At 46.9% G+C, this 25,599-nt stretch overlaps 1 protein-coding gene across 2 annotated transcripts; it reads left to right on the plus strand.

Annotated features, from left to right (window-relative positions):
• The first annotated feature begins 109 nt into the window (after nucleotides 1-109).
• Nucleotides 110-23,480, plus strand: LOC117964781 (zinc transporter Slc39a7-like). Of its 2 annotated transcripts, none has more exons than XM_059010754.1 (8): nucleotides 110-296; nucleotides 9,913-10,348; nucleotides 11,309-11,477; nucleotides 15,858-15,935; nucleotides 18,961-19,089; nucleotides 20,380-20,502; nucleotides 20,611-20,807; nucleotides 22,756-23,480. In XM_059010754.1, exons 2-8 carry the CDS (start codon nucleotides 9,917-9,919, stop codon nucleotides 23,005-23,007), a joined length of 1,380 nt encoding a protein of 459 aa, XP_058866737.1. In that variant the 5' UTR covers nucleotides 110-296; nucleotides 9,913-9,916; the 3' UTR covers nucleotides 23,008-23,480. The 2 variants fall into 2 exon arrangements, with proteins under 2 accessions (XP_058866737.1, XP_058866736.1); XM_059010753.1 differs by lacking the exon at nucleotides 22,756-23,480 and adding an exon at nucleotides 21,311-21,730.
• The last annotated feature ends 2,119 nt before the right edge of the window (nucleotides 23,481-25,599 follow it).

A 25,599-nucleotide genomic window follows, 5' to 3' on the forward strand; every position in this document is an offset into this window, starting at 1 on the left:
GTTAATTAACTTCCGCCCCGCATCCGCATCCCATCGGGCTTTCTTTAAAAAAAAAAACCGCCTTCCTCAGAACTCTCACGATATTTTAACTTGTCTTTGAATGGGGAAATGCGACGAGCTGGTAAACCACGCGAGAGTTGCTTTGTTGCTCTGCCACGTCTGTGTTGTGCCGCAAAAAGCAAAGTGAGCTGACAGAAAGATTAGGAAACAATAAACAGACTAAACATCACTGAGCCCAGATTACCAAAGAGGAGACGAGGACGTGTTGACATCGCGACGGAAGCAGGACGAACTTGGTAAGTTATTGCATTTAAATGTGGCGACGCTTTTTTGTAATTTACCCAAAACAAAAGTAGCTGTCCCTGAATTACAGTACAGGGAAGCTCTCTGTGATGACAACACATTTTAAACACTGTACATTTTATCCTTATAAAAGTCACCGAATAATCCAAATCATATTCTTTACATGTTGTGCAAAATGAATCCTTTGACTTTAACAGCTGGAATGTATGGTAGACAGAACCACTGTTCAGACAGTGCAGTCAGTACCGTACTCGTACAGTATCACCACATGTCTGATGTCTAGTTTACTCCTACAGTATCACGACATGTCTGATGTCTAGCATACCCCTGCAGTATCACCACATGTCTGATGTCTAGCATACCCCTACAGTATCACGACATGTCTGATGTCTAGCATACCCCTGCAGTATCACGACATGTCTGATGTCTAGCATACCCCTGCAGTATCACCACATGTCTGATGTCTAGCATACCCCTACAGTATCACGACATGTCTGATGTCTAGCATACCCCTGCAGTATCACGACATGTCTGATGTCTAGCATACCCCTGCAGTATCACGACATGTCTGATGTCTAGCATACCCCTGCAGTATCACGACATGTCTGATGTCTAGCATACCCCTACAGTATCAGGACATGTCTGATGTCTAGCATACCCCTGCAGTATCACGACATGTCTGATGTCTAGCATACCCCTGCAGTATCACGACATGTCTGATGTCTAGTTTACTCGTACAGTATCAGGACATGTCTGATGTCTTTATTATAATTTACTCTACATTTGTGGTATTTGAAATTCCTAAATAAATAAAATAATGCACACATTATGATGTGATAAACTATGAATATATGATCCTCTCAGGTAATCTGGTGCCAAGCCATTTAGTGCTTTATACTGTATGTCAATAAGTCTTATGAGTTCAAGTGCAAGAAACCTGAGACACGGGGTTGCCAGATGCTACTCATAAAATCCCCCTTATTGGTGAACCAATCCCCCCCCCATTTACACAATAACCGTATTAAAAAAAATAATAATTCCGGTGTTGCTGCAGTTAACTAAAATATTATGCGTCCCTAAGAAGGTTTTCAAAGCAGTCCTCATTGCTGGACATGCTAGAAATGTGGCTTGTGGATTTCTGGAGCATATGTGTGTGGTTGGCTGAAAGCTCCTGCAATCTTATCCCCTCCACTAACATCCAGGAGGCTTCCTAGTGTTTCAACTTGAAGGTGACTTCTCAGCTTTGTCTAGCACCATTTATTTATTATAATTATAATAATAATAATAGTAATAATAATAATACATAACGTAGTACAGAATTTCTCTGAAAATATTTTCTGTAAATCAAGAGAAGCCTTACAAAACCTACATGTTATCTATTTACTATATTGTTGAAGCTGACAGCCTGGGAACCTTTGAGAAGCTGCTTGATGAGATTCTGGGATCAATAAGCTACTAACAACCGAACGAGCAAGATGGGCTGAATGGCCTCCTCTCGTTTGTAAACTTTCTTATGTTCTTATATATTCAATGCAGTGTGCGTGTGTGGATGGTGGAGGAGTCAAGTGTGAGGCAGGATTTATGGTAAAAGGCATGAACTACTGGCTAGTGCAGTAGGCCATCACTGTCAGAAGGCAGGGTTTGTATTTTTAAAAGAATATGACAACACTATGATAAGGTACTAAGGAGCTCACTACAGAGGACATACAAGCCCCCATTTTGAGCTGAAACCCCCTATTTGAAAAATGTTTCCACCCACGTTCCCCCCATGCAACATTTTCCCCTATTTTCCCCGCATGGCTTTGATTTCCCCCAATCTGGCAACCCTGTTGAGACATGCACCTTTTGATATTAGTAAGACACTCTAGTAAGACTCAAACAGCAGTGCTGGCAGCATGTTCTATAGAAATATAAAGCTGTGTGTCATCAGCATAGCAGTGACTATGTACACTGTGTTTACGAAGGATCTCACCCAGTGGAAGCATACACAAGGGAAACATATGGGAGCAGGGTTAGAGCCCTCGGGGACACCAGAAGTAACAGTAGATAGTCCTGATAGACTCCCCTAAAGAAACACAGTACTGTCGGTTAGTTAGAAACAACTTGTACCTGTTTAGAGCAGCTCCAGTCAACCCAACCCAGCTTTTAATAAAACTCAATTTTAATCAGTTAAAATGACATGATCCACTATGCCACCTCGCCCCCCTATAGGAACCACAGCCAGCAGAAGGTGAAAGGCTGGTCTAGTGCATTAACATTAACCCACTGCTCAACCTAACCCCCAGATTGGAACCCAGGCCAGCAGAGGAAGGTGAAAGGCTGGTCTAGTGCATTAACATTAATGCACTGCTCAGCCTAACCCCCAGATTGGAACCCAGGCCAGCAGAGGAAGGTGAAAGGCTGGTCTAGTGCATTAACATTAACCCGCTGCTCAGCCTGACCCCCAGTTTGGAACCCAGGCCAGCAGAGCCAGGTGGAAGACAGGACTTGTTTTGCAGACAGGTTGCTTTCCCGCAGGCGATCTCTCCAGACTGCATGATCATATCTGAACCAGTCCACGCTCCTTCTTGTATTTGTGTTCTGTTTACAGTGAACACTAGAACCTTTACTCCCTTGTTTCCACATCCCGAGCAGAGGGCTGGGCGACTCTACTGATTGCTTGGAACCCATTTTATTATTCATTTTAAGTTGAAGACCCAATTTTAAGTTATTTTTTAACACATGGCTTTTGAGTCAGATGGCTCTTAAATGCAAAATATGTCTCGATTTAGAGGAGAAGTATCCCATTTAAATCTGTAAAAGACTTGCACTATTAGTATAAGGTACAGTCAAAATGCAACAACGTGGATTTCATATCAAAATGTTTAAGCAAAATAACTACAGTCAGCACTAGGATATATGACACTCAAATACATGTCAGTCACATTTTACCAAATCAATTAAATCAATTCCCATTATATATATATATATATATATATGTGTGTGTAACAAGTTGATGCACTTACCCGTCACACGCGATTTCCCACTCCGTCACCTGTTTTCTGATACAAAGCCCATCTCTAGTGTTACAATTTATTTGATTATCCACCACAGCCCACTTCTTTTTCCTCTTGCATGCCTAAATCAGTCTGTCTTTATTGTGCAGTTACACAGCGCTTCCTCCACCTGACAAAAATGAAGCACTTGTCGCATCGCGTTTGGTGTGTAGCGGCCCTTAGAGTCTGCATGCATCAGTAAGTCATTCACCACTCTGACAAGGGCAGTCTCTGTACTGTGAGTACATCGAAACCTGACAGACTTTTCAGAGACATTGCTACTGTCCAGAAATCTGGTGAGTTGTTTGGCTACTTCCTTTTTCAAGAACTTTGGCTAAGAATGTCAAGTTAGAAATGGATATAAAATTACTCAAAACAGTATCTGTCTATTTATCTATCTATCTATCTAGCAATACATTTGTCTATCATTAGTAATGATAGTAGTAATAAGAAGAAAAAGAGAAAGAAGAAATGACATGCGTGGTGCCTGTATCCTGTAGGCTGTAAATGCCATCTCTAAGACCAATAAACAAAATTGCATTTCCAACAACATTTACTACAGTGAACTCCAGAGTGTGTTGGTAATATCCCATGCTGCTGTGCACTGTGTATCTGCTCAGTTCATTCACTGCAGCTCTAGTAATAGCCATGCTGCTGTGCACTGTGTATCTGCTCAGTTTCACTGCAGCTCTAGTAATAGCCATGGTGCTGTGCACTGTGTATCTGCTCAGTTCATTCACTGCAGCTCTAGTAATAGCCATGGTGCTGTGCACTGTGTATCTGCTCAGTTTCATTGCAGCTCTAGTAATAGCCATGGTGCTGTGCACTGTGTATCTGCTCAGTTCATTCACTGCAGCTCTAGTAATAGCCATGGTGCTGTGCACTGTGTATCTGCTCAGTTTCATTGCAGCTCTAGTAATAGCCATGGTGCTGTGCACTGTGTATCTGCTCACTTCATTCACTGCAGCTCTAGTAATAGCCATGGTGCTGTGCACTGTGTATCTGCTCAGTTTCACTGCAGCTCTAGTAATAGCCATGGTGTTGTGCACTGTGTATCTGCTCAGTTTCATTGCAGCTCTAGTAATAGCCATGGTGCTGTGCACTGTGTATCTGCTCAGTTTCATTGCAGCTCTAGTAATAGCCATGGTGCTGTGCACTGTGTATCTGCTCAGTTTCACTGCAGCTCTAGTAATAGCCATGGTGCTGTGCACTGTGTATCTGCTCAGTTTCATTGCAGCTCTAGTAATAGCCATGGTGCTGTGCACTGTGTATCTGCTCAGTTCATTCACTGCAGCTCTAGTAATAGCCATGGTGCTGTGCACTGTGTATCTGCTCAGTTTCATTGCAGCTCTAGTAATAGCCATGGTGCTGTGCACTGTGTATCTGCTCAGTTCATTCACTGCAGCTCTAGTAATAGCCATGGTGCTGTGCACTGTGTATCTGCTCGGTTTCACTGCAGCTCTAGTAATAGCCATGGTGCTGTGCACTGTGTATCTGCTCAGTTTCACTGCAGCTCTAGTAATAGCCATGGTGTTGTGCACTGTGTATCTGCTCGGTTTCACTGCAGCTCTAGTAATAGCCATGGTGCTGTGCACTGTGTATCTGCTCAGTTTCATTGCAGCTCTAGTAATAGCCATGGTGCTGTGCACTGTGTATCTAGAACATAAGAACATAAGAACATAAGAAAGTTTACAAATGAGAGGAGGCCATTCAGCCCATCTTGCTTGTTTGGTTGTTAGTAGCTTATTGATCCCAGAATCTCATCAAGCAGCTTCTTGAAGGATCCCAGGGTGTCAGCTTCAACAACATTACTGGGGAGTTGGTTCCAGACCCTCACAATTCTCTGTGTAAAAAAGTGCCTCCTATTTTCTGTTCTGAATGCCCCTTTATCTAATCTCCATTTGTGACACCTGGCCCTTGTTTCTTTTTTCAAGTCAAAGAAGTCCCCCGGGTTGACATTGTCTATACCTTTTAGGATTTTGAATGTTTGAATCAGATCGCCGCGTAGTCTTCTTTGTTCAAGACTGAATAGATTCAATTCTTTTAGCCTGTCTGCATACGACATGCCTTTTAAACCCGGGATAATTCTGGTCGCTCTTCTTTGCACTCTTTCTAGAGCAGCAATATCCTTTTTGTAACGAGGTGACCAGAACTGAACACAATATTCTAGGTGAGGTCTTACTAATGCATTGTTTTAACATTACTTCCCTTGATTTAAATTCAACACTTCTCACAATATATCCAAGCATCTTGTTAGCCTTTTTTATAGCTTCCCCACATTGTCTAGATGAAGACATTTCTGAGTCAACATAAACTCCTAGGTCTTTTTCATAGTTCCCTTCTTCAATTTCACTATCTCCCATATGATATTTATAATGCACATTTTTATTGCCCGCATGCAATACTTTACACTTTTCTCTATTAAATTTCATTTGCCATGTGTCTGCCCAATTTTGAATGCTGTCTAGATCATTTTGAATGACCTTTGCTGCTTCAACAGTGTCTGCCACTCCTCCTATTTTTGTGTCGTCTGCAAATTTAACGAGTTTGCTTACTATATCAGAGTCTAAATCATTAATGTAGATTAGGAATAGCAGAGGACCTAATACTGATCCCTGTGGTACACCACTGGTTACCTCACTCCATTTTGAGGTTTCTCCTCTAATCAGTACTTTCTGTTTTCTACCTGTTAACCACTCCCTAATCCATGTGCATGCATTTCCTTGAATCCCTACTGCGTTCAGTTTGAGAATTAATCTTTTATGCGGGACTGCTCAGTTTCATTGCAGCTCTAGAAATAGCCATGGTGCTGTGCACTGTGTATCTGCTCAGTTTCACTGCAGCTCTGGTAATAGCCATGCTGCTGTGCACTGTGTATCTGCTCAGTTCATTCACTCCAGCTCTGTGTTTGCACATTAGGAGGAGACAGTCTCCTTGGTGTCTTCTTGAAAAGGGAACCGGATGTTTGCTTTGTTGTTTCCACCAGGATGTTCTATCCTGGACACACATTTGTGATACAGCACACAATTCATTAAGACTATTGACAATACAGTCCAGGGCAAACAAATATAACATAGCACCGCTGCAAAAGGGTTGGCCGTGTTAATTAACCCTGTGCTGCCTACGGGGAATGACCATATTTGGTCATAAATATGAACCTAAGCGCTTGTAGTTTTGGAACCTTAAATCAGAAATTAAAACCCAATACACCTCCCAAAGAATTATCCAAATATTAAAAATTTCCAAGTGTTATATAAAAAAACTTAGAGGATATTGTAGCTGCACAATTTTCCAAGGATTTCACATCTGAAATCAGAATTGAGTGAAGTAATGTTAAAACTTTACAATGCATTAGTAAGACCTCATCTAGAATATTATGTTCAGTTCTGGTCACCTCGTTACAAAAAGGATATTGCTGCTCTAGAAAGAGTGCAAAGAAGAGCAACCAGAATTATCCTGGGTTTAAAAGGTCGTATGCAGACAGGCTAAAAGAATTGATTCTGTTCAGTTTTGAACAAAGAAGACTATGCGCGATCTGATTCAAGCATTCAAAATCCTAAAAGGTGTAGACAATGTCAACACAAGGGACTTTTTCAACCTGAAAAAAGAAACAAGGACCAGGGGTCACAAATGGAGATTAGATAAAGGGGCATTCAGAACAGAAAATAGGAGGCACTTTTTTACACAGAGAATTGTGAGGGTCTGGAACCAACTCCCCAGTAATGATGTTGGAGTTTTGCAAAAAAATTGCTGAAATAAATAATTGTAGACATGTGTTTCTTGTAACTTCTTTTCCTCATCCACAAAAGCAAAACTTTTGCTTCAAAAGATTTTTCCTATAATTTGTTTTTGAGAAATTTCTAGAAATTATACATTTCCATTGGGGTATGTAAACTTTTGATTACAACTGTACATCTGTAATTTGAACAGAAAACACCTGAGTTTTATATTGTGAAATATTGTTACATATTTTCCTTCCACATCGTCTTCAACTCAGCATCACTGTCTCTGCTTTCGTGATCCTGCGCACACGGCTCAACCTCCTCATCGCTCCCGTCTCACAGTCCATGTGGCTGCCATGTATTTATTGCAATCCAATAATAAAATAAAGATAAACAAGCAATCAATTAAATGCTGTGCATGTACTTCAGATCGCTGATTGTTTGTCGCGGTATCTCACTGTCTTCACAGATAAATAGGCCAATGGGGAGGGATGGCAAAAAAATAAAACACTTTTGCATATAAAAAAAACTATATATATTTTACTGCATCATCATTCACACTGGTGTTGCTTTAAAATAAGCTGCTTTCAGGAGACCTCACAGCTGTTCATCACTGTGAGACAGAGCACTCTCCATTGCTTTTGCCATTGCCTGACATGAAGTTTTTGCTGCAGCAGAAGAAAAAGGTGCTTTTCATTTTAACCAGAGCTCCATTTCTTTTTTTTAACTCTTTACACTCAGCCCTGTTTCCACCTGTTTTTCACTGTTTTCATTTATGTATGTTTAACTAGTAGTTTTGTACTGCCATAAAATGCCCTTTCATATTATGTAAGTTGCAACAGGATCAGGCATACTGTTATGTGGTAGAGATGAGAATATATGTAAAAAACAAAAACGCTTTTCCAAAAAAACCACGTGTTTGGTCACTGCTATATATATATATATATATATATATATATATATATATATATATATATATATAGATATATATATATATATTGTAATCATAGATGGCTAAAAAAAACAAAAAAAAACCCTGCACTATTGAACCTCAATATGAAATGAACATGGGGGAGCTGAGCTTCTGTCGGTACCGCCCCTTTCAGTCTAGCTGCTACAAAAGACGAAACCGATCTGTGAACTCTGTCACATGATGAGAGGCTTAACGTCAGGCAGTCGTAGTTCTGGCTAGGAGTACCGCATACACACACTGAATACGTCTTTGGAAAGCCCAGAGTCTGTACTTTTAAACAAGCCTGTAATATGTGCGTAACTTTCGGTACGCTGGCGCCCCAAAATGAATGGGGCTGAGTTTTAAGAGTTAAAGCGAAAGTCATCGCTTGCAAAACAACACCTAGATACACTTCATATTATATTTCTTTTTTCAAAACTGGTACTCACTGCAGTGTACTGAGTTTCTATAATGCTTAAAAGATAGCGGCCGAGAATCACGTACGAGAGAATAAAATCTTGCGGCACTTAAAATATCCAGCACTACTTTTGTTTTTATTTATTTATTTATTTATTTATTTATTTATTTATTTATTTTAACCAGAACTACTCAGAATGCAGCTCATAGTGCTTTCATCACTGACACCCACTTCCTTATAGACTGTTGTAGCGTTTCAGGCATTCTAAATTGGGTGAAAAATACAGTAGCTTGGTGTCTTAAAATATCTCTGCGGGATTTTCCTGCACTGAAAGTTGCAGATATGCGGGAACAACTTGGAAAATGTGCGATTCCTGCGATCCCACACTGAAATTCAAGCCCTGTTGAATAGACGGCAAACCTTGACGTACGCAGGCATGGCATGGTACTGCAGATGCTCTTTCATTGACGTACATGCGTACGCCCTGGAGCTGAAGAGGGTAACGGTTCATTTTGAAACTCCAAAGAGGTGCAGACTATGTACAGTCAGTTTTCTTCATTGTGCAAAATGTACATGATTGCCAGGAATACAAGCCTGTCGTCCTGCTCTGCCCTAGCCGGTGTGCTTTTATATTTACATTGAATACACAGAGGGGCGTACTTACAAAACGGACTCGCTGGTGATCAGGATATGAACAGCAAATCAGATGATAGTTAACACTTGAGCAGGAGAAGAAGAGCACGCCCACTGCTTGACTTGGCAGAAATGCTGTAAATAGCCAGGCAGGGCCTTCAGTGCAGTTTCGTTGATGAACTTAAATAATGTTATGATCTATACGTCACAAAAATGTAATTATTTAATCGATTATCAAGTATTTATATTGATGTAGATAATGAGGAATGGAATCGATAAAGATAACGATTTTTAATTTAATCATAGCAGCCCTAATGTTAACTCTCTAGACTAGCCTACCTTTCTCTTGAGACCTGGGTTCCAACAGTTTTTGACTTTTGCCAGCATCCGATAATATCGCATTAAGAGACTTGGGACCATGTTTACTGTGATCGGGATGGTAGGTATTTGGTAAATACATTATACCTTTCTTTATATTCGTTCCATCAAAAGTTCTCAATTATAAATACAGTATTTTAAATGTATAATTCCCACGATCAGCTGGTTTATTTATTTGCTGCTTAATGGCAATTTAGACTCCCATCTGAAATCTATTCTAAGGTGTGATTTACACTGCACAGTGAACTCCCTCCCAGCACACACTCGCGTGTGCTACAGTACTCAATTGGACGAATTACTAAAAATATTTAAACAAAAACAAAAAATAAAATCGCTTGGGGCATATTTTACATTTTTCCAACAAATAAAGAAATAAAACAGTGCTGTGTGTAAGATATCCTCTTTACAACCCACAGTAATAAACATCATAATCATAATAATACAGAATGTATTCCAATTCCCCCTCTATAGGAAAATGTCTGGCGCTACCTCTCGCAAGACTAGGAGCCTGTGTTTGGCCATGCTGGTGATGTGCACTGTGATGGTGCAGCTGACATGTGCTCACGAGCACGGGCACGCTCACTCCCATGGGGGCCACGGGCACGCTCACTCCCACGGGGGCCACGAGCACGCTCACTCCCACGGGGGCCACAAGCACGGCCACGCTCACTCCCATGGCGGCCACGAGCATGGCCACGCTCACTCCCATGGGGGCCACGGGCACGACTGTGGTCACGCGCACCACGGAGGGGCCAGCAAGTGGAGCGCGGAGGCCAATCTGCCGCTGTATGAGGAGGCAGAGGGAGCCTCGCACCACGGCCACTCGCACGGAGCCACGAGCCAGGAGGAGCACATCAGTGCAGCGCCAATGAGGGAGAAAACAAACACCTTCGAACTGTGGACACAGGTAGGTGGGTGTGTGTGTGTGTGCAAACACTTGTATTGCTAAGTATTCTGGGTATGAGTGCATACCTAAACTCAACTCAACTGTTGACTCGCAGTGCTGGCTCAACGCTGCTTTAAAAGACTCCCTGACTCGGGGAGCTCGCGACGTAAAGCGGCACCTGCAGCAAGCGGACCTGTAAATAAGAACGCTTTCTTTATATAAATCTGAGATACAGATTGCGAGGAATGAAAATCTTGTCATCCATCTTCATTCAACAAAGCGTTACTGACTACCCGCAAACACTGACAGCCTATCATGTCTAACTAGCCTGCTTGATTTCTTTGAGGATGCAACATCGACAATCGATAATTGAAAAGCATATGACATGGTTTTAGATTTCCAGAAAGCTTTTGACAAAGTCCTGTATAAAAGATTAATTCTCAAACTAAACGCAGTAGGGATTCAAGGAAATGCATGCACATGGATTAGGAAGTGGAAAAGAGAAAGTACTGATTAGAGGAGAAACATCAAAATGGAGTGAGGTAACCAGTGGTGTACCACAGGGATCAGTATTAGGTCCTCTGCTATTCCTAATCTACATTAATGACTTAGATTCTGGTATAAGCAAACTTGTTAAATTTGCAGACGACACAAAAATAGGAGGAGCGGCAAACACTGTTGCAGCAGCAAAGGTCATTAAAAATGACAGCATTCAGAACTGGGCAGACACATGGCAAATTACATTTAATAGAGAAAAGGTATTGCACGCAGGCAATAAAAATGTGCATTATAAATACCATATGGGAGATACTGAAATTGAAGAAGGAAACTATGAAAAAGATTTAGGAGTTAATTGTTAATTTTTGTACCTACTATATATATATATATATATATATATATATATATATATGTTTTTTTTGTTTTTTGGTTTGACTGTAATAATAACCCTAATAAACCCCCTGGTGCCCCCTCTCTCCCCAGGCTGTGGGCGCGACCCTGCTGATCAGTGCGGCCCCCTTCCTCATCCTCTTCCTCATCCCAGTGGAGTCCAACACCTCCCAGCACCAGAGCCTGCTCAAAGTGCTGCTGAGCTTCGCCTCCGGGGGGTTGCTGGGGGACGCCTTCCTGCACCTCATCCCCCATGCACTGCGTGAGTACTGCACCCCTCACCCCCCATACCCCAGGCACTGCGTGAGTACTGCACCCCTCACCCCCCATACCCCAGGCACTGCATGAGTACTGCACCCCTCACCCCCCATACCCCAGGCACTGCGTGAGTACTGCACCCCTCACCCCCCATACCCCAGGCACTGCGTGAGTACTGCACCCCTCACCCCCCATACCCCAGGCACTGCGTGAGTACTGCGCCCCTCACCCCTCACCCCCCAGGCACTGCGTGAGTACTGCACCCCTCACCCCCCATACCCCAGGCACTGCGTGAGTACTGCACCCCTCACCCCCCAGGCACTGCGTGAGTACTGCACCCCTCACCCCCCATACCCCAGGCACTGCGTGAGTACTGCACCCCTCACCCCCCATACCCCAGGCACTGCGTGAGTACTGCACCCCTCACCCCCCAGGCACTGCGTGAGTACTGCACCCCTCACCCCTCACCCCCCAGGCACTGCGTGAGTACTGCACCCCTCACCCCTCACCCCCCAGGCACTGTGTGAGTACTGCACCCCTCACCCCCCATACCCCAGGCACTGCGTGAGTACTACACCCCTCACCCCCCAGGCACTGCGTGAGTACTGCACCCCTCACCCCTCACCCCCCAGGCACTGCGTGAGTACTGCACCCCTCACCCCCCATACCCCAGGCACTGCGTGAGTACTGCACCCCTCACCCCCCAGGCACTGCGTGAGTACTGCACCCCTCACCCCCCAGGCACTGCGTGAGTACTGCACCCCTCACCCCTCACCCCCCAGGCACTGCGTGAGTACTGCACCCCTCATCCCCCATACCCCAGGCACTGCGTGAGTACTGCACCCCTCACCCTCCATACCCCAGGCACTGCGCGAGTACTGCACCCCTCACCCCCCATACCCCAGGCACTGCGTGAGTACAGCACCCCTCACCCCCCAGGCACTGCGTGAGTACTGCACCCCTCACCCCCCAGGCACTGCGTGAGTACTGCACCCCTCACCCCCCAGGCACTGCGTGAGTACTACACCCCTCACCCCCCATACCCCAGGCACTGCGTGAGTACTGCACCCCTCACCCCCCAGGCACTGCGTGAGTACTGCATCCCTCACCCCCCAGGCACTGCGCGAGTACTGCACCCCTCACCCCCCATACCCAAGGCACTGCGTGAGTACTGCACCCCTTACCCCTCACCCCCCAGGCACTGCGTGAGTACTGCACCCCTCACCCTCCATACCCAAGGCACTGCGTGAGTACTGCACCCCTCACCCCCCATACCCCAGGCACTGCGTGAGTACTGCACCCCTCACCCCCCAGGCACTGCGTGAGTACTGCACCCCTCACCCCCCAGGCACTGCGTGAGTACTGCACCCCTCACCCCCCAGGCACTGCGTGAGTACTGCACCCCTCACCCCCCAGGCACTGCGTGAGTACTGCACCCCTCACCCCCCATACCCCAGGCACTGCGTGAGTACTGCACCCCTCACCCCCCAGGCACTGCGTGAGTACTGCACCCCTCACCCCCCAGGCACTGCGTGAGTACTGCACCCCTCACCCCCCATACCCAAGGCACTGCGTGAGTACTGCACCCCTCACCCCCCAGGCACTGCGCGAGTACTGCACCCCTCACCCCCCATACCCCAGGCACTGCGTGAGTACTGCACCCCTCACCCCCCAGGCACTGCGCGAGTACTGCACCCCTCACCCCCCATACCCCAGGCACTGTGTGAGTACTGCACCCCTCACCCCCCAGGCACTGCGTGAGTACTGCACCCCTTACCCCTCACCCCCCAGGCACTGCGTGAGTACTGCACCCCTCACCCTCCATACCCCAGGCACTGTGTGAGTACTGCACCCCTCACCCCCCATACCCAAGGCACTGCGTGAGTACTGCACCCCTTACCCCTCACCCCCCAGGCACTGCGTGAGTACTGCACCCCTCACCCTCCATACCCAAGGCACTGCGTGAGTACTGCACCCCTCACCCCCCATACCCCAGGCACTGCGTGAGTACTGCACCCCTCACCCCCCAGGCACTGCGTGAGTACTGCACCCCTCACCCCCCAGGCACTGCGTGAGTACTGCACCCCTCACCCCCCAGGCACTGCGTGAGTACTGCACCCCTCACCCCCCAGGCACTGCGTGAGTACTGCACCCCTCACCCCCCATACCCCAGGCACTGCGTGAGTACTGCACCCCTCACCCCCCAGGCACTGCGTGAGTACTGCACCCCTCACCCCCCAGGCACTGCGTGAGTACTGCACCCCTCACCCCCCATACCCAAGGCACTGCGTGAGTACTGCACCCCTCACCCCCCAGGCACTGCGCGAGTACTGCACCCCTCACCCCCCATACCCCAGGCACTGCGTGAGTACTGCACCCCTCACCCCCCAGGCACTGCGCGAGTACTGCACCCCTCACCCCCCATACCCCAGGCACTGTGTGAGTACTGCACCCCTCACCCCCCAGGCACTGCGTGAGTACTGCACCCCTTACCCCTCACCCCCCAGGCACTGCGTGAGTACTGCACCCCTCACCCTCCATACCCCAGGCACTGCGTGAGTACTGCACCCCTCACCCTCCATACCCAAGGCACTGCGTGAGTACTGCACCCCTCACCCCCCAGGCACTGCGTGAGTACTGCACCCCTCACCCCCCAGGCACTGCGTGAGTACTGCACCCCTCACCCCCCAGGCACTGCGTGAGTACTGCACCCCTCACCCCCCATACCCCAGGCACTGCGTGAGTACTGCACCCCTCACCCCCCAGGCACTGCGTGAGTACTGCACCCCTCACCCCCCAGGCACTGCGTGAGTACTGCACCCCTCACCCCTCAGGCACTGCGTGAGTACTGCACCCCTCACCCCCCAGGCCCCAGGCACTGCGTGAGTACTGCACCCCTCACCCCCCAGGCACTGCGTGAGTACTGCACCCCTCACCCCCCAGGCACTGCGCGAGTACTGCACCCCTCACCCCCCATACCCCAGGCACTGCGTGAGTACTGCACCCCTCACCCCCCAGGCACTGCGTGAGTACTGCACCCCTCACCCCCCAGGCACTGCGTGAGTACTGCACCCCTCACCCCCCAGGCACTGCGCGAGTACTGCACCCCTCACCCCCCATACCCAAGGCACTGCGTGAGTACTGCACCCCTTACCCCTCACCCCCCAGGCACTGCGTGAGTACTGCACCCCTCACCCCCCAGGCACTGCGTGAGTACTGCACCCCTCACCCCCCAGGCACTGCGCGAGTACTGCACCCCTCACCCCCCATACCCAAGGCACTGCGTGAGTACTGCACCCCTTACCCCTCACCCCCCAGGCACTGCGTGAGTACTGCACCCCTCACCCCCCAGGCACTGCGTGAGTACTGCACCCCTCACCCCTCACCCCCCAGGCACTGCGTGAGTACTGCACCCCTCACCCCCCATACCCCAGGCACTGCGTGAGTACTACACCCCTCACCCCCCAGGCACTGCGTGAGTACTGCACCCCTCACCCCTCACCCCCCAGGCACTGCGTGAGTACTGCACCCCTCACCCCCCATACCCCAGGCACTGCGTGAGTACTGCACCCCTCACCCCCCAGGCACTGCGTGAGTACTGCACCCCTCACCCCCCATACCCCAGGCACTGCGTGAGTACTGCGCCCCTCACCCCCCATACCCCAGGCACTGCGCGAGTACTGCGCCCCTCACCCCCCATACCCCAGGCACTGCGCGAGTACTGCACCCCTCACCCCCCATACCCCAGGCACTGCGTGAGTACTGCACCCCTCACCCCCCATACCCCAGGCACTGCGTGAGTACTGCGCCCCTCACCCCCCAGGCACTGCGTGAGTACTGCACCCCTCACCCCCCATACCCCAGGCACTGCGTGAGTACTGCACCCCTCACCCCCCATACCCCAGGCACTGCGTGAGTACTGCGCCCCTCACCCCCCATACCCCAGGCACTGCGTGAGTACTGCGCCCCTCACCCCCCATACCCCAGGCACTGCGTGAGTACTGCGCCCCTCACCCCTCACCCCCCAGGCACTGCGTGAGTACTGCACCCCTCACCCCTCACCCCCCAGGCACTGCGTGTGTACTGCACCCCTCACCTCCCAGGCACTGTGTGAGTACTGCAACCCTCACCTCCCAGGTACTGCGTGAGTACTGCACCCCTCAACCCCCTTCGGACCCCTGCGCCCCACACCCCTCACCCCTCAAGCACTGCTGTAAACACACTAAGACACAGAGAACAGGTCCCTGTCCCACAGACAGACACTGGGAGTGGGGTCACAAGGTTTCCATTTTTTTGTTTGGCCAGTATGCGTGTGAAAGTACTGAAAGTTGTGACTGTATTGAAGCAAATCTGATTGTGTGTCTCTCTCCTCCTCTCCCTGCAGAGCCTCACTCTCACCATGAGGAGGAAGGACACGCCCCCTCGCACACAGAGTCACATGGCCACGGCCACTCCCACTCAGGTACGATCCAGCTGTCAATCATCAATTTTCAAAACATAACATTGAAAGTAAAATCTAAAACACAAACCCTATTTTACCAGCCTGTACCATGATCTGATACACCCTGAGAAGCCACGGCTTAATTTCACAAAAGAACATAAGAAGAGTTTGAGACCGAGAAAAGGCTCGTCCTTTGTTAGCACACCATTCTCCCATACTGGGGGGAACTCATTTAAAAGCACAAAGCAAAGGAAAAGATTTACGATTCTCCGGCCCCTTTATGCCATTCCGCATGACCCCTTGGTGAACGATTGCAGCTGTCTTTACTGTCTGCAGCTGCTACATCATTTCCCTTCCAGGTTAATACGTTCCTGCAACAGAGTCTTACTTTCTTCCAGACTGACCGACTTCCCGTCCCAGGAAAAGAACTGTCAGGCCAGCCCGTCCAAAGCCTTTCCCTTTCGCTGCTTAGCGCCCTCACAGGTCGGGAGGGAGATTTACAACCAGAACTCATTACATTTCTCATTACATTTCTCATTACATTTCTCATTACGTTTCTCATTACATTTCTCATTACATTTCTCTCACACCTGCTTAAAATATGTAAAGCTATCCATGGTAGCTACAAACCTCAGGAACAAGAATCTGAAACAATTTAAATATCCTGTATGGTCTAGATTTTACACAGGTGTGCGTTTCTACCTTTTTGAGAAGTGATGGCAGGGTTTTAGCTTATATGTGCGTTAGTATATATATCCATGTAAAGCATCGAGTGTGATACCTTTTTGAAAAGCTGAGTGTTTGTAGAACCTGGACATACCAAGGGTTACACTCTGATATTCAGGCAAATCTGAATTTACCCAACTAGAAAGCAAAATAAAGTTGAAAAAACTAAATAAAGGGTAACACTAACAGCAAAGTCTGATGCAATATTGAAAGCGTAACACATTAGCCTACACTAAACAGTTGGACAGTGTACTATCCTTACACACACGAGTTTATTTGTAACCGGGGCTTATTTCGCAAAACTAACATCTATTGAAAACTCAACAAGCAGAACCGGAGTGTTCCCAGACTCATGCACTGCAGAATCTTCATATCCGTGTGGAGAAGCTCGGAATCCAGGGGATAGTCTTCTCCTGGCATTCACTCCATCAACATCTTCTATAAAAATGTCTTCCACTGTTCTGGGTCTTTAGAAACGATTTAGAAACCCCTCCGGTAAAGAATTGAGCTTTGATGCCGTGGTCTACGGTAATCTCGAGTAAACACTGCAACCATAGATACTGAAATGCTGTACCGTGTCCAAAAAGTCAACTCTATTGGTTAGGAGCTTTAGTGAAATACATTTTGATTGGCTTGTCATGCCTGACGTATTCACCCAGATATTTCACTACAGTAAATGTTTTGTTTGTTGATGAACGTTGTGGTCATTTCGTATGCTGTCCGGTAATTCTTTGTACTTGTTGAACGCATTGTCGCTCTTGAACTACAGACCGGACTGACTGCTGTTTGATTGTCTGAAGTCTGACGAAGGTTTTTTATGCTAATTTGAAAAAAAAAATAACATGCTTGTCACAACACTGTGTGCAATTGCGTCATCAGATGAATTAGTCTGAAATTATAATGGGCCGTCTGCAAAGAGTTAAAGACAAATATAGCTGAGTATCATCCACAATGGAAGTTCACTCCATGTCTGAGGATAATGTCACCTAAAGGTAACATAATGAAAATAACAAAGGACCTAAAATGGAGCCTTGTGGAACACTGCAGACAACTTCAGAGATGTAATTATTTGAACCTGTCCTCCTAGCTCATGTCATTCAATCCCTGTATCAGCCTGGTGCCCTTCTCTGCACCTTCTCCAGTGCAATGGTGTCTTTTTTTGGAATGAGGTGACCAAAACTGCACACAGTATCCTAGGTGGGGTCTAACTGGGGCATTGTATAATCTTAGCATAACCTCTCTAGACTTGTATTCCACACTTTTTGTAATATAGCCTCACATTCTCTTTGCTTTGTAATTGCCTCTCCACACTGGTGAGATACTTTTACTGATGACTCAAAGTGTGTTGAAGTGGTTTGCAGTGCGCAGGTGTAGAGGAGATGCAGTGCTCAGTAATAACAAACACAACACAGTTCACGATCCAAACAGCTCTTTATTCAGATGAGTTTCTGGTAGCAACTATAAATAATAGTAACTGGGGTTCAGCCCCAAAATAATAAACCTGAATAGAATACACTTCACACAACACGATCACAAGTCCAGAGTGAGTGCTCGTAGTGTAGGTGATGAGATACAGTTATTGTGCACAGTGGTGAAGTGAAGTCTGGGTTTGGAAACTGGCTCCTAACAACAGCTCCCAGATAGTTTAGCTGTCAAATAATGACAAAAAAAACAATTACTAGACTTGACAAAACAAAACACAAGCACTCGCGGTTAGTACACTGGTTTTTCCTTTGTAGGTCTGTTCGTAACCATAACACAAGGAACAGATCGATTGGCCACATCCCCTGATATACCTTCAGTCCCGTCCCCTTCGGTAGCGAGTGCAATCGCGTATCCTCCAATCCATGACTGACACATCACCTACTGCATTAAGGTGATGACTTCTGGTATTGTGACTCCGCCCCCTTTCTGGATGGCTGACTTCCAACTGACCCTGGAATGAACTACCAAACCATCCAGTCCGGGGCACACTGTTCCTGTTAAACTTCTCTCCCCAAAGGACCACACGAAATACAGCCCTTCTGCCTCTACCACATGCACACACAATGTGGTATAGCACTGACAGCCCCCTGATCGCAGCACCCCCTTGTATTTAGGGGTGATCCCGGGATCGCCAGGCAGGGGTCACTGATGCAATCGGGGGGGTTCCAGCTGAGGCTCATCAGGCTGTTGGCTGGTGAAGCCATCCCGTTATTTAAGAAGGTGTTTTATATAGACCCCGATATTGATGGGGTACCAATTCTAGTGCAAATTAATTTCGGATGTGCATATGTGTGAAAATAGATGATAATTGAGCACTCTCCCCCTCTCTGTGCAGGTGGTGATCACGCTCACTTGATGTCGGTGGGTCTGTGGGTGCTCGCTGGCATCGTGGCTTTCCTGGTGGTTGAGAAGTTTGTGAGACACATCAAGGGGGGCCACTCCCACTCCCACTCGCACGCACATGGTAAGCCATCCTCCAGCCTCGCTTAAACCACTTTTAAACAGTTCTCTGCCATGCAAATGCATTCCTTATTCAGATCAAATGTGCAGTTTTGAAAGAAACACATGTGTGAACAGGCTGACTGGTGGTGACGTCAGGCCAGGAAATGCAGCACACAGAGTGGTGAGTGAAAATGCACTGTTGAGCGTATTTAATAATAAATGAACAAATAAACAGGTTGAACAAAACGCTGAACAAAACAAATGGTACATTGGCCAAAATAGAGACAGACAAAACAGACAGTGGATGAACCCCAAACAAGTTCTTCCAGCACGAGTAGCAGTTGCTATTCTAGATTAATGATTTCATTTTCTCTCTCCTGTTCTCCACTGCAAACACACCAACCCAGAGTGAGTGAAACGCTGCCTCCTTCATGCAGCTGTACCGAGACTCGATTGCTATTCAATCATCAATTGGAATCTCTGTACATCTGCACGTGAACTAATTGTGCTCCCTGTGCTTCCATACTAATAACCACTTTAATCTGCATGTGAAGTGATTGTGCAATCCCTGTGCCTAAATACAAATATACATTTTACATCACTTGTGATAACCCACACTCCGTGCACCAATACATACATACATACATATATAATAATAATATATAATATCTTTATTTTTATATAGCGCCTTTCATAGTGAACCACCATCACAAAGCGCTTTACAGAGGTAGGCTGTGATCTGACAACATAACAGACAACATAAAACACAAAATACGCACAGGACGGGGGCACCCCACCACAGCATGTCATAGCAAACATGTGTTTTCAGTTTAAAACATGATATCTGGTACTACACCAGGTTACAAAAATCTGTTTGCAAGCCTTGCTTTCAGTTAGTGTTGCGCTTCCTGGGTCATTTCACCCTCGGTCAATCTTATACGTTGATGTATTTTGTTTGCAATAATAGTAAGCAAGTTATACCAGTATAAAATAAAAGTAAACGAGTAACACTGAAAATGAACAGAACCAAAATGAAAGTAAATACTATATATACACATTTTAGATGGCAGTGGTTTGCTGCAGTATCTTCCATTCTCAATGCACTCGCAGACACAAGGGATGTTTGCACAAAATGCGCTTGGATAAAAAGGTCACGTCAAGCTCCCAAGCTCCCCCCACGACCTGTTAAACAAACATTCGACAGCATCGACACGGCCTATACAGCACGCATGCTGAAAGAACCCCCTGGAACAGATGGAAACCTTGACGTGTGTACCAGCTGTATAACCACGCCCCACGCTTGTCTTTGCAGAGGCTCCCCCAAAAGTGGAGGAGAAACAGGGGAGCGGTGACGAGAAGGAGGGATTGAGACAGAGGAAGAAAGCGTGTGCGGAAGAGAAGGAGACAGTCTCAAAGACAGTGGAGAGGAAATCGGGTGAGACTCAATAAATTGATGAAGGCACTAGCTGAAACGCTTGTCTGTTTGACTTGGTCTCTCCTAGTCCCCCCTCAGTAACAGTGTTGGGGTTTGCCTCGGTTTCAGATATCAAGGTTTCGGGGTACCTGAACCTGGCCGCTGATTTCACTCACAACTTCACGGATGGACTGGCGATCGGCGCCTCGTTCCTCGTGAGCCCCGCGGTAGGCGCGGTTACCACGGTGACCATCCTGCTGCACGAGGTTCCGCACGAGATCGGAGACTTCGCCATCCTGGTGCAGAGCGGCTGCAGCAAGAGGAAGGTGAGAGATACTGTACCTGAGAGAGAGTGTGTGTGCGCGCGGGTGTGTTTGTGTGCATACGTGCGCGCGCGCTCATGCCTGTGTGCTGTATGAATTCCCCTGTCTCTGTGTGTTTGTGTTAATTGCCAGCTCCTGGCAGCAGGGGGCACTGTGGCAGGGACAGTCTGCTCTGTATTAATCCTTTATTGTATTGTATTGTATTGTATTGTATTGACCCCCCCTGTCTCCCTAGCTCCCTAGCTCCTGACAGCAGTGTGTGTCTGTATTGTATTGTATTGACCCCCCTATCTCCCTAGCTCCTGACAGCAGTGTGTGTCTGTATTGTATTGTATTGTGTTGTATTGTCCCCCTTGTCTCCCTGTCCCCCGGGCGATGTCTCTCCAGCTCTTGACAGCAGTGTGTGTCTGTATTGTATTGTATTGTATTGACCCCCCTGTCTGTCCTGCTCCTGGCAGCAGTGTGTGTCTGTATTGTATTGACCCCCCTGTCTCCCTGTCCCCCAGGCGATGTCTCTCCAGCTCTTGACAGCAGTGTGTGTCTGTATTGTATTGTATTGTATTGTATTGTCCCCCCTGTCTCCCTGTCCCCCAGGCGATGTCTCTCCAGCTCTTGACAGCAGTGTGTGTCTGTATTGTATTGTATTGTATTGTATTGTATTGACCCCCCTGTCTCCCTGTCCCCCAGGCGATGTCTCTCCAGCTCTTGACAGCAGTGTGTGTCTGTATTGTATTGTATTGTATTGTATTGACCCCCTGTGTCCCTGTCCCCCAGGCGATGTCTCTCCAGCTCTTGACAGCAGTGTGTGTCTGTATTGTATTGTATTGACCCCCCTGTGTCCCTGTCCCCCAGACGATGTCTCTCCAGCTCTTGACAGCAGTGTGTGTCTGTATTGTATTGTATTGTATTGACCCCCCTGTCTCCCTGTCCCCCAGGTGATGTCTCTCCAGCTCTTGACAGCAGTGTGTGTCTGTATTGTATTGTATTGTATTGTATTGTATTGTATTGACCCCCCTGTCTCCCTGTCCCCCAGGCAATGTCTCTCCAGCTCTTGACAGCAGTGTGTGTCTGTATTGTATTGTATTGTATTGTATTGTATTGACCCCCCTGTGTCCCTGTCCCCCAGGCGATGTCTCTCCAGCTCTTGACAGCAGTGTGTGTCTGTATTGTATTGTATTGACCCCCCTGTGTCCCTGTCCCCCAGGCGATGTCTCTCCAGCTCTTGACAGCAGTGTGTGTCTGTATTGTATTGTATTGTATTGACCCCCCTGTCTCCCTGTCCCCCAGGTGATGTCTCTCCAGCTCTTGACAGCAGTGTGTGTCTGTATTGTATTGTATTGTATTGACCCCCGTCTCCCTGTCCCCCAGGTGATGTCTCTCCAGCTCTTGACAGCAGTGTGTGTCTGTATTGTATTGTATTGTATTGTACTCTTGACAGCAGTGTGTGTCTGTATTGTATTGTATTGTATTGTATTGTATTGTATTGACCCCCCTGTGTCCCTGTCCCCCAGGCGATGTCTCTCCAGCTCTTGACAGCAGTGTGTGTCTGTATTGTATTGTATTGACCCCCCTGTGTCCCTGTCCCCCAGGCGATGTCTCTCCAGCTCTTGACAGCAGTGTGTGTCTGTATTGTATTGTATTGTATTGTATTGACCCCCCTGTCTCCCTGTCCCCCAGGTGATGTCTCTCCAGCTCTTGACAGCAGTGTGTGTCTGTATTGTATTGTATTGTATTGACCCCCCTGTCTCCCTGTCCCCCAGGTGATGTCTCTCCAGCTCTTGACAGCAGTGTGTGTCTGTATTGTATTGTATTGTATTGTATTGTATTGTATTGTATTGTATTGACCCCCCTGTGTCCCTGTCCCCCAGGCGATGTCTCTCCAGCTCTTGACAGCAGTGTGTGTCTGTATTGTATTGTATTTTATTGACCCCCCTGTGTCCCTGTCCCCCAGGCGATGTCTCTCCAGCTCTTGACAGCAGTGGGCGCTGTGGCGGGGACGGTCTGCTCTCTGCTGGCGGAGGGTGTGGGGGAGGCGGCCACGGCGTGGATCCTGCCGTTCACCGCGGGGGGGTTCATCTACATCGCCACCGTCTCCGTCATCCCAGAGCTGCTGCACGACTCCAAACCAGTGCAGTCCTTACTGGAGATACTGGCCTTGCTCTTCGGAGTGGCCATGATGGTCCTCATCGCAGAGTACGAGTGAGAGCGCCACCTAGCGCACGGGACGAAGCGATGCAACACAGGACCAAATCAGAAGGGGAACGCTTTGTTCTGAGTGGCATAAGCAAGTATTTAGTTGCTACGCAATTGCACAGGTGTGGTTCGTTTCCATGTTAACAGACCATCAATAGAAATGCCATTGGACTACTTGTGTGTGTTACACTATTACACTGCTATTGCAATGCTGAGCTCACATTCCTCATGGATGTTAAGCTGTGTTTATTATATTGCACATATGAAACAGCTTTGTAAACCAAGCTTATTGTAGTTTTGGAATCATGCTGTTATTGTGTCATTTGCACTTGGTTACATTCCCCAATGGCATGTCTATTGACTCTGCATTAACAGGGAACCGAGCTTCAATATGAGGGTCAATGCTTATCAATTAAATAAAGCCTTACCAGATATTACACTCGTATAATTGAGCTTCAATATGAGGGTCAATGCTTTTCAGTTTCTTATTTATGCCACTCAAAGAAAGTGCTGCCATCTGAAGCGGGGGGGGGGGGGGGGGGGGGGCTTTTAAAGGGGTGCTCCATTTGTGGGGGTTAGTACACAAATACATAAGTTTTCAGTCATAAACTGTCACATATATAACTAAAGACAATGAAAAAAATGTTCAGGTAATGTAAAATAGTGAGGTGGTTAGTACACAAATACAGAGTGAGTGAGGGGGTTAGTACACAAATACAGAGTGAGTGAGGGGGTTAGTACACAAATACAGAGTGAGTGAGGGGGTTAGTACACAAATACAGAGTGAGTGAGGGGGTTAGTACACAAATACAGAGTGAGTGAGGGGGTTAGTACACAAATACAGAGTGAGTGAGGGGGTTAGTACACAAATACAGAGTGAGTGAGGGGGTTAGTACACAAATACAGAGTGAGTGAGGGGGTTAGTACACAAATACAGAGTGAGTGAGGGGGTTAGTACACAAATACAGAGTGAGTGAGGGGGTTAGTACACAAATACAGAGTGAGTGAGGGGGTTAGTACACAAATACAGAGGAGAGAGTGAGGGGGTTAGTACACAAATACAGAGTGAGTGAGGGGGTTAGTACACAAATACAGAGTGAGTGAGGGGGTTAGTACACAAATACAGAGTGAGTGAGGGGGTTAGTACACAAATACAGAGTGAGTGAGGGGGTTAGTACACAAATACAGAGTGAGTGAGGGGGTTAGTACACAAATACAGAGTGAGTGAGGGGGTTAGTACACAAATACAGAGTGAGTGAGGGGGTTAGTACACAAATACAGAGTGAGTGAGGGGGTTAGTACACAAATACAGAGTGAGTGAGGGGGTTAGTACACAAATACAGAGGAGAGAGTGAGGGGGTTAGTACACAAATACAGAGGAGAGAGTGAGGGGGTTAGTACACAAATACAGAGTGAGTGAGGGGGTTAGTACACAAATACAGAGGAGAGAGTGAGGGGGTTAGTACACAAATACAGAGGAGAAGTGAGGGTTTGTACACAAATGGGGGAGCAGACACACAGAGATCTGAAACACAGGGAAAGGGGAGCAGTGATAATGTTGTTAGTGTGAACAAGGGTAAGAAAATAGATTTATAAACCTTGGCTGACACTCTTAAAATGGGGACCAGCAGTCTTATTGTTGGTGCTGATAATAGGTAGGAAAATGATCAATTTCAGTCTCACCTCTCTGTGTTTCTGATTTGCTGTGTAAACCGGTTGAATTTGTTCTTTGTTTTGTTTCTGTGTGATCCTGTTATTACAAACTCCCAAGCTGCCAATCTCATTCTCTTATTTTGTATTAAAAAAAAAGATGCTGAGTATTTTCTTTGTTTTATTAGTTTTTTGTCTGTTTCTCGCCAGATTGTGAAACTGTGACTCCTAAAAAATAAATTCCTTTCAAATAAAAAAAGTTCCCTGTTAGAGTTTGAACACCAGAAATGAGAGCAAAGGGAAAAGGTCAAAGTAAGAAGGGGATCTCAGCAGTGCCTAGAATCCCTGCATCTTCCTTGTCTCAGCAGTGCTAGAATCCCTGCATCTTCCTTGTCTCAGCAGTGCTAGAATCCCTGCATCTTCCTTGTCTCAGCAGTGCTAGAATCCCTGCATCTTCCTTGTCCGGCACGTCCTTTCATTTGCTTTATACAGGTCTCAAATGTGCAGTTTCAAAAGAAACACACAGTTATAGCAAATGTACATTGTAGGAACAATTATATAATACATATCATTTAGAGTTTTGTTTAACTTGATTAGTTTCAATGAACATATTATGTAAGTTTAAAGGTAGAGGAATTACTGTGAACACACACACAGCGCAGACAAGAAGTTGAAATCAATAGCAGCAGTTTATTGAAATACAGAAATATAAAAGAAACCTTCAAAAGAAGTCTTCAAAAGTACACTTTAACACATCACAGCTCACAGCTCTCCCTCTACAGGAACTGCAAGGAATACAGGCTGCTAACTTCTAACAGCTTCCCTCATTCTAACAGACAATCCCTGAGCTGAAATACACTGTACCCTAAACATCACTAATCTAACAGACAATCCCTGAGCTGAAATACACTGTACCCTAAACATAACTTATCTAACAGAGTCCCTGTGAGCT

This window comes from Acipenser ruthenus, chromosome 41 (assembly GCF_902713425.1).
Source record: "Acipenser ruthenus chromosome 41, fAciRut3.2 maternal haplotype, whole genome shotgun sequence".
Taxonomy (NCBI): domain Eukaryota; kingdom Metazoa; phylum Chordata; class Actinopteri; order Acipenseriformes; family Acipenseridae; genus Acipenser; species Acipenser ruthenus.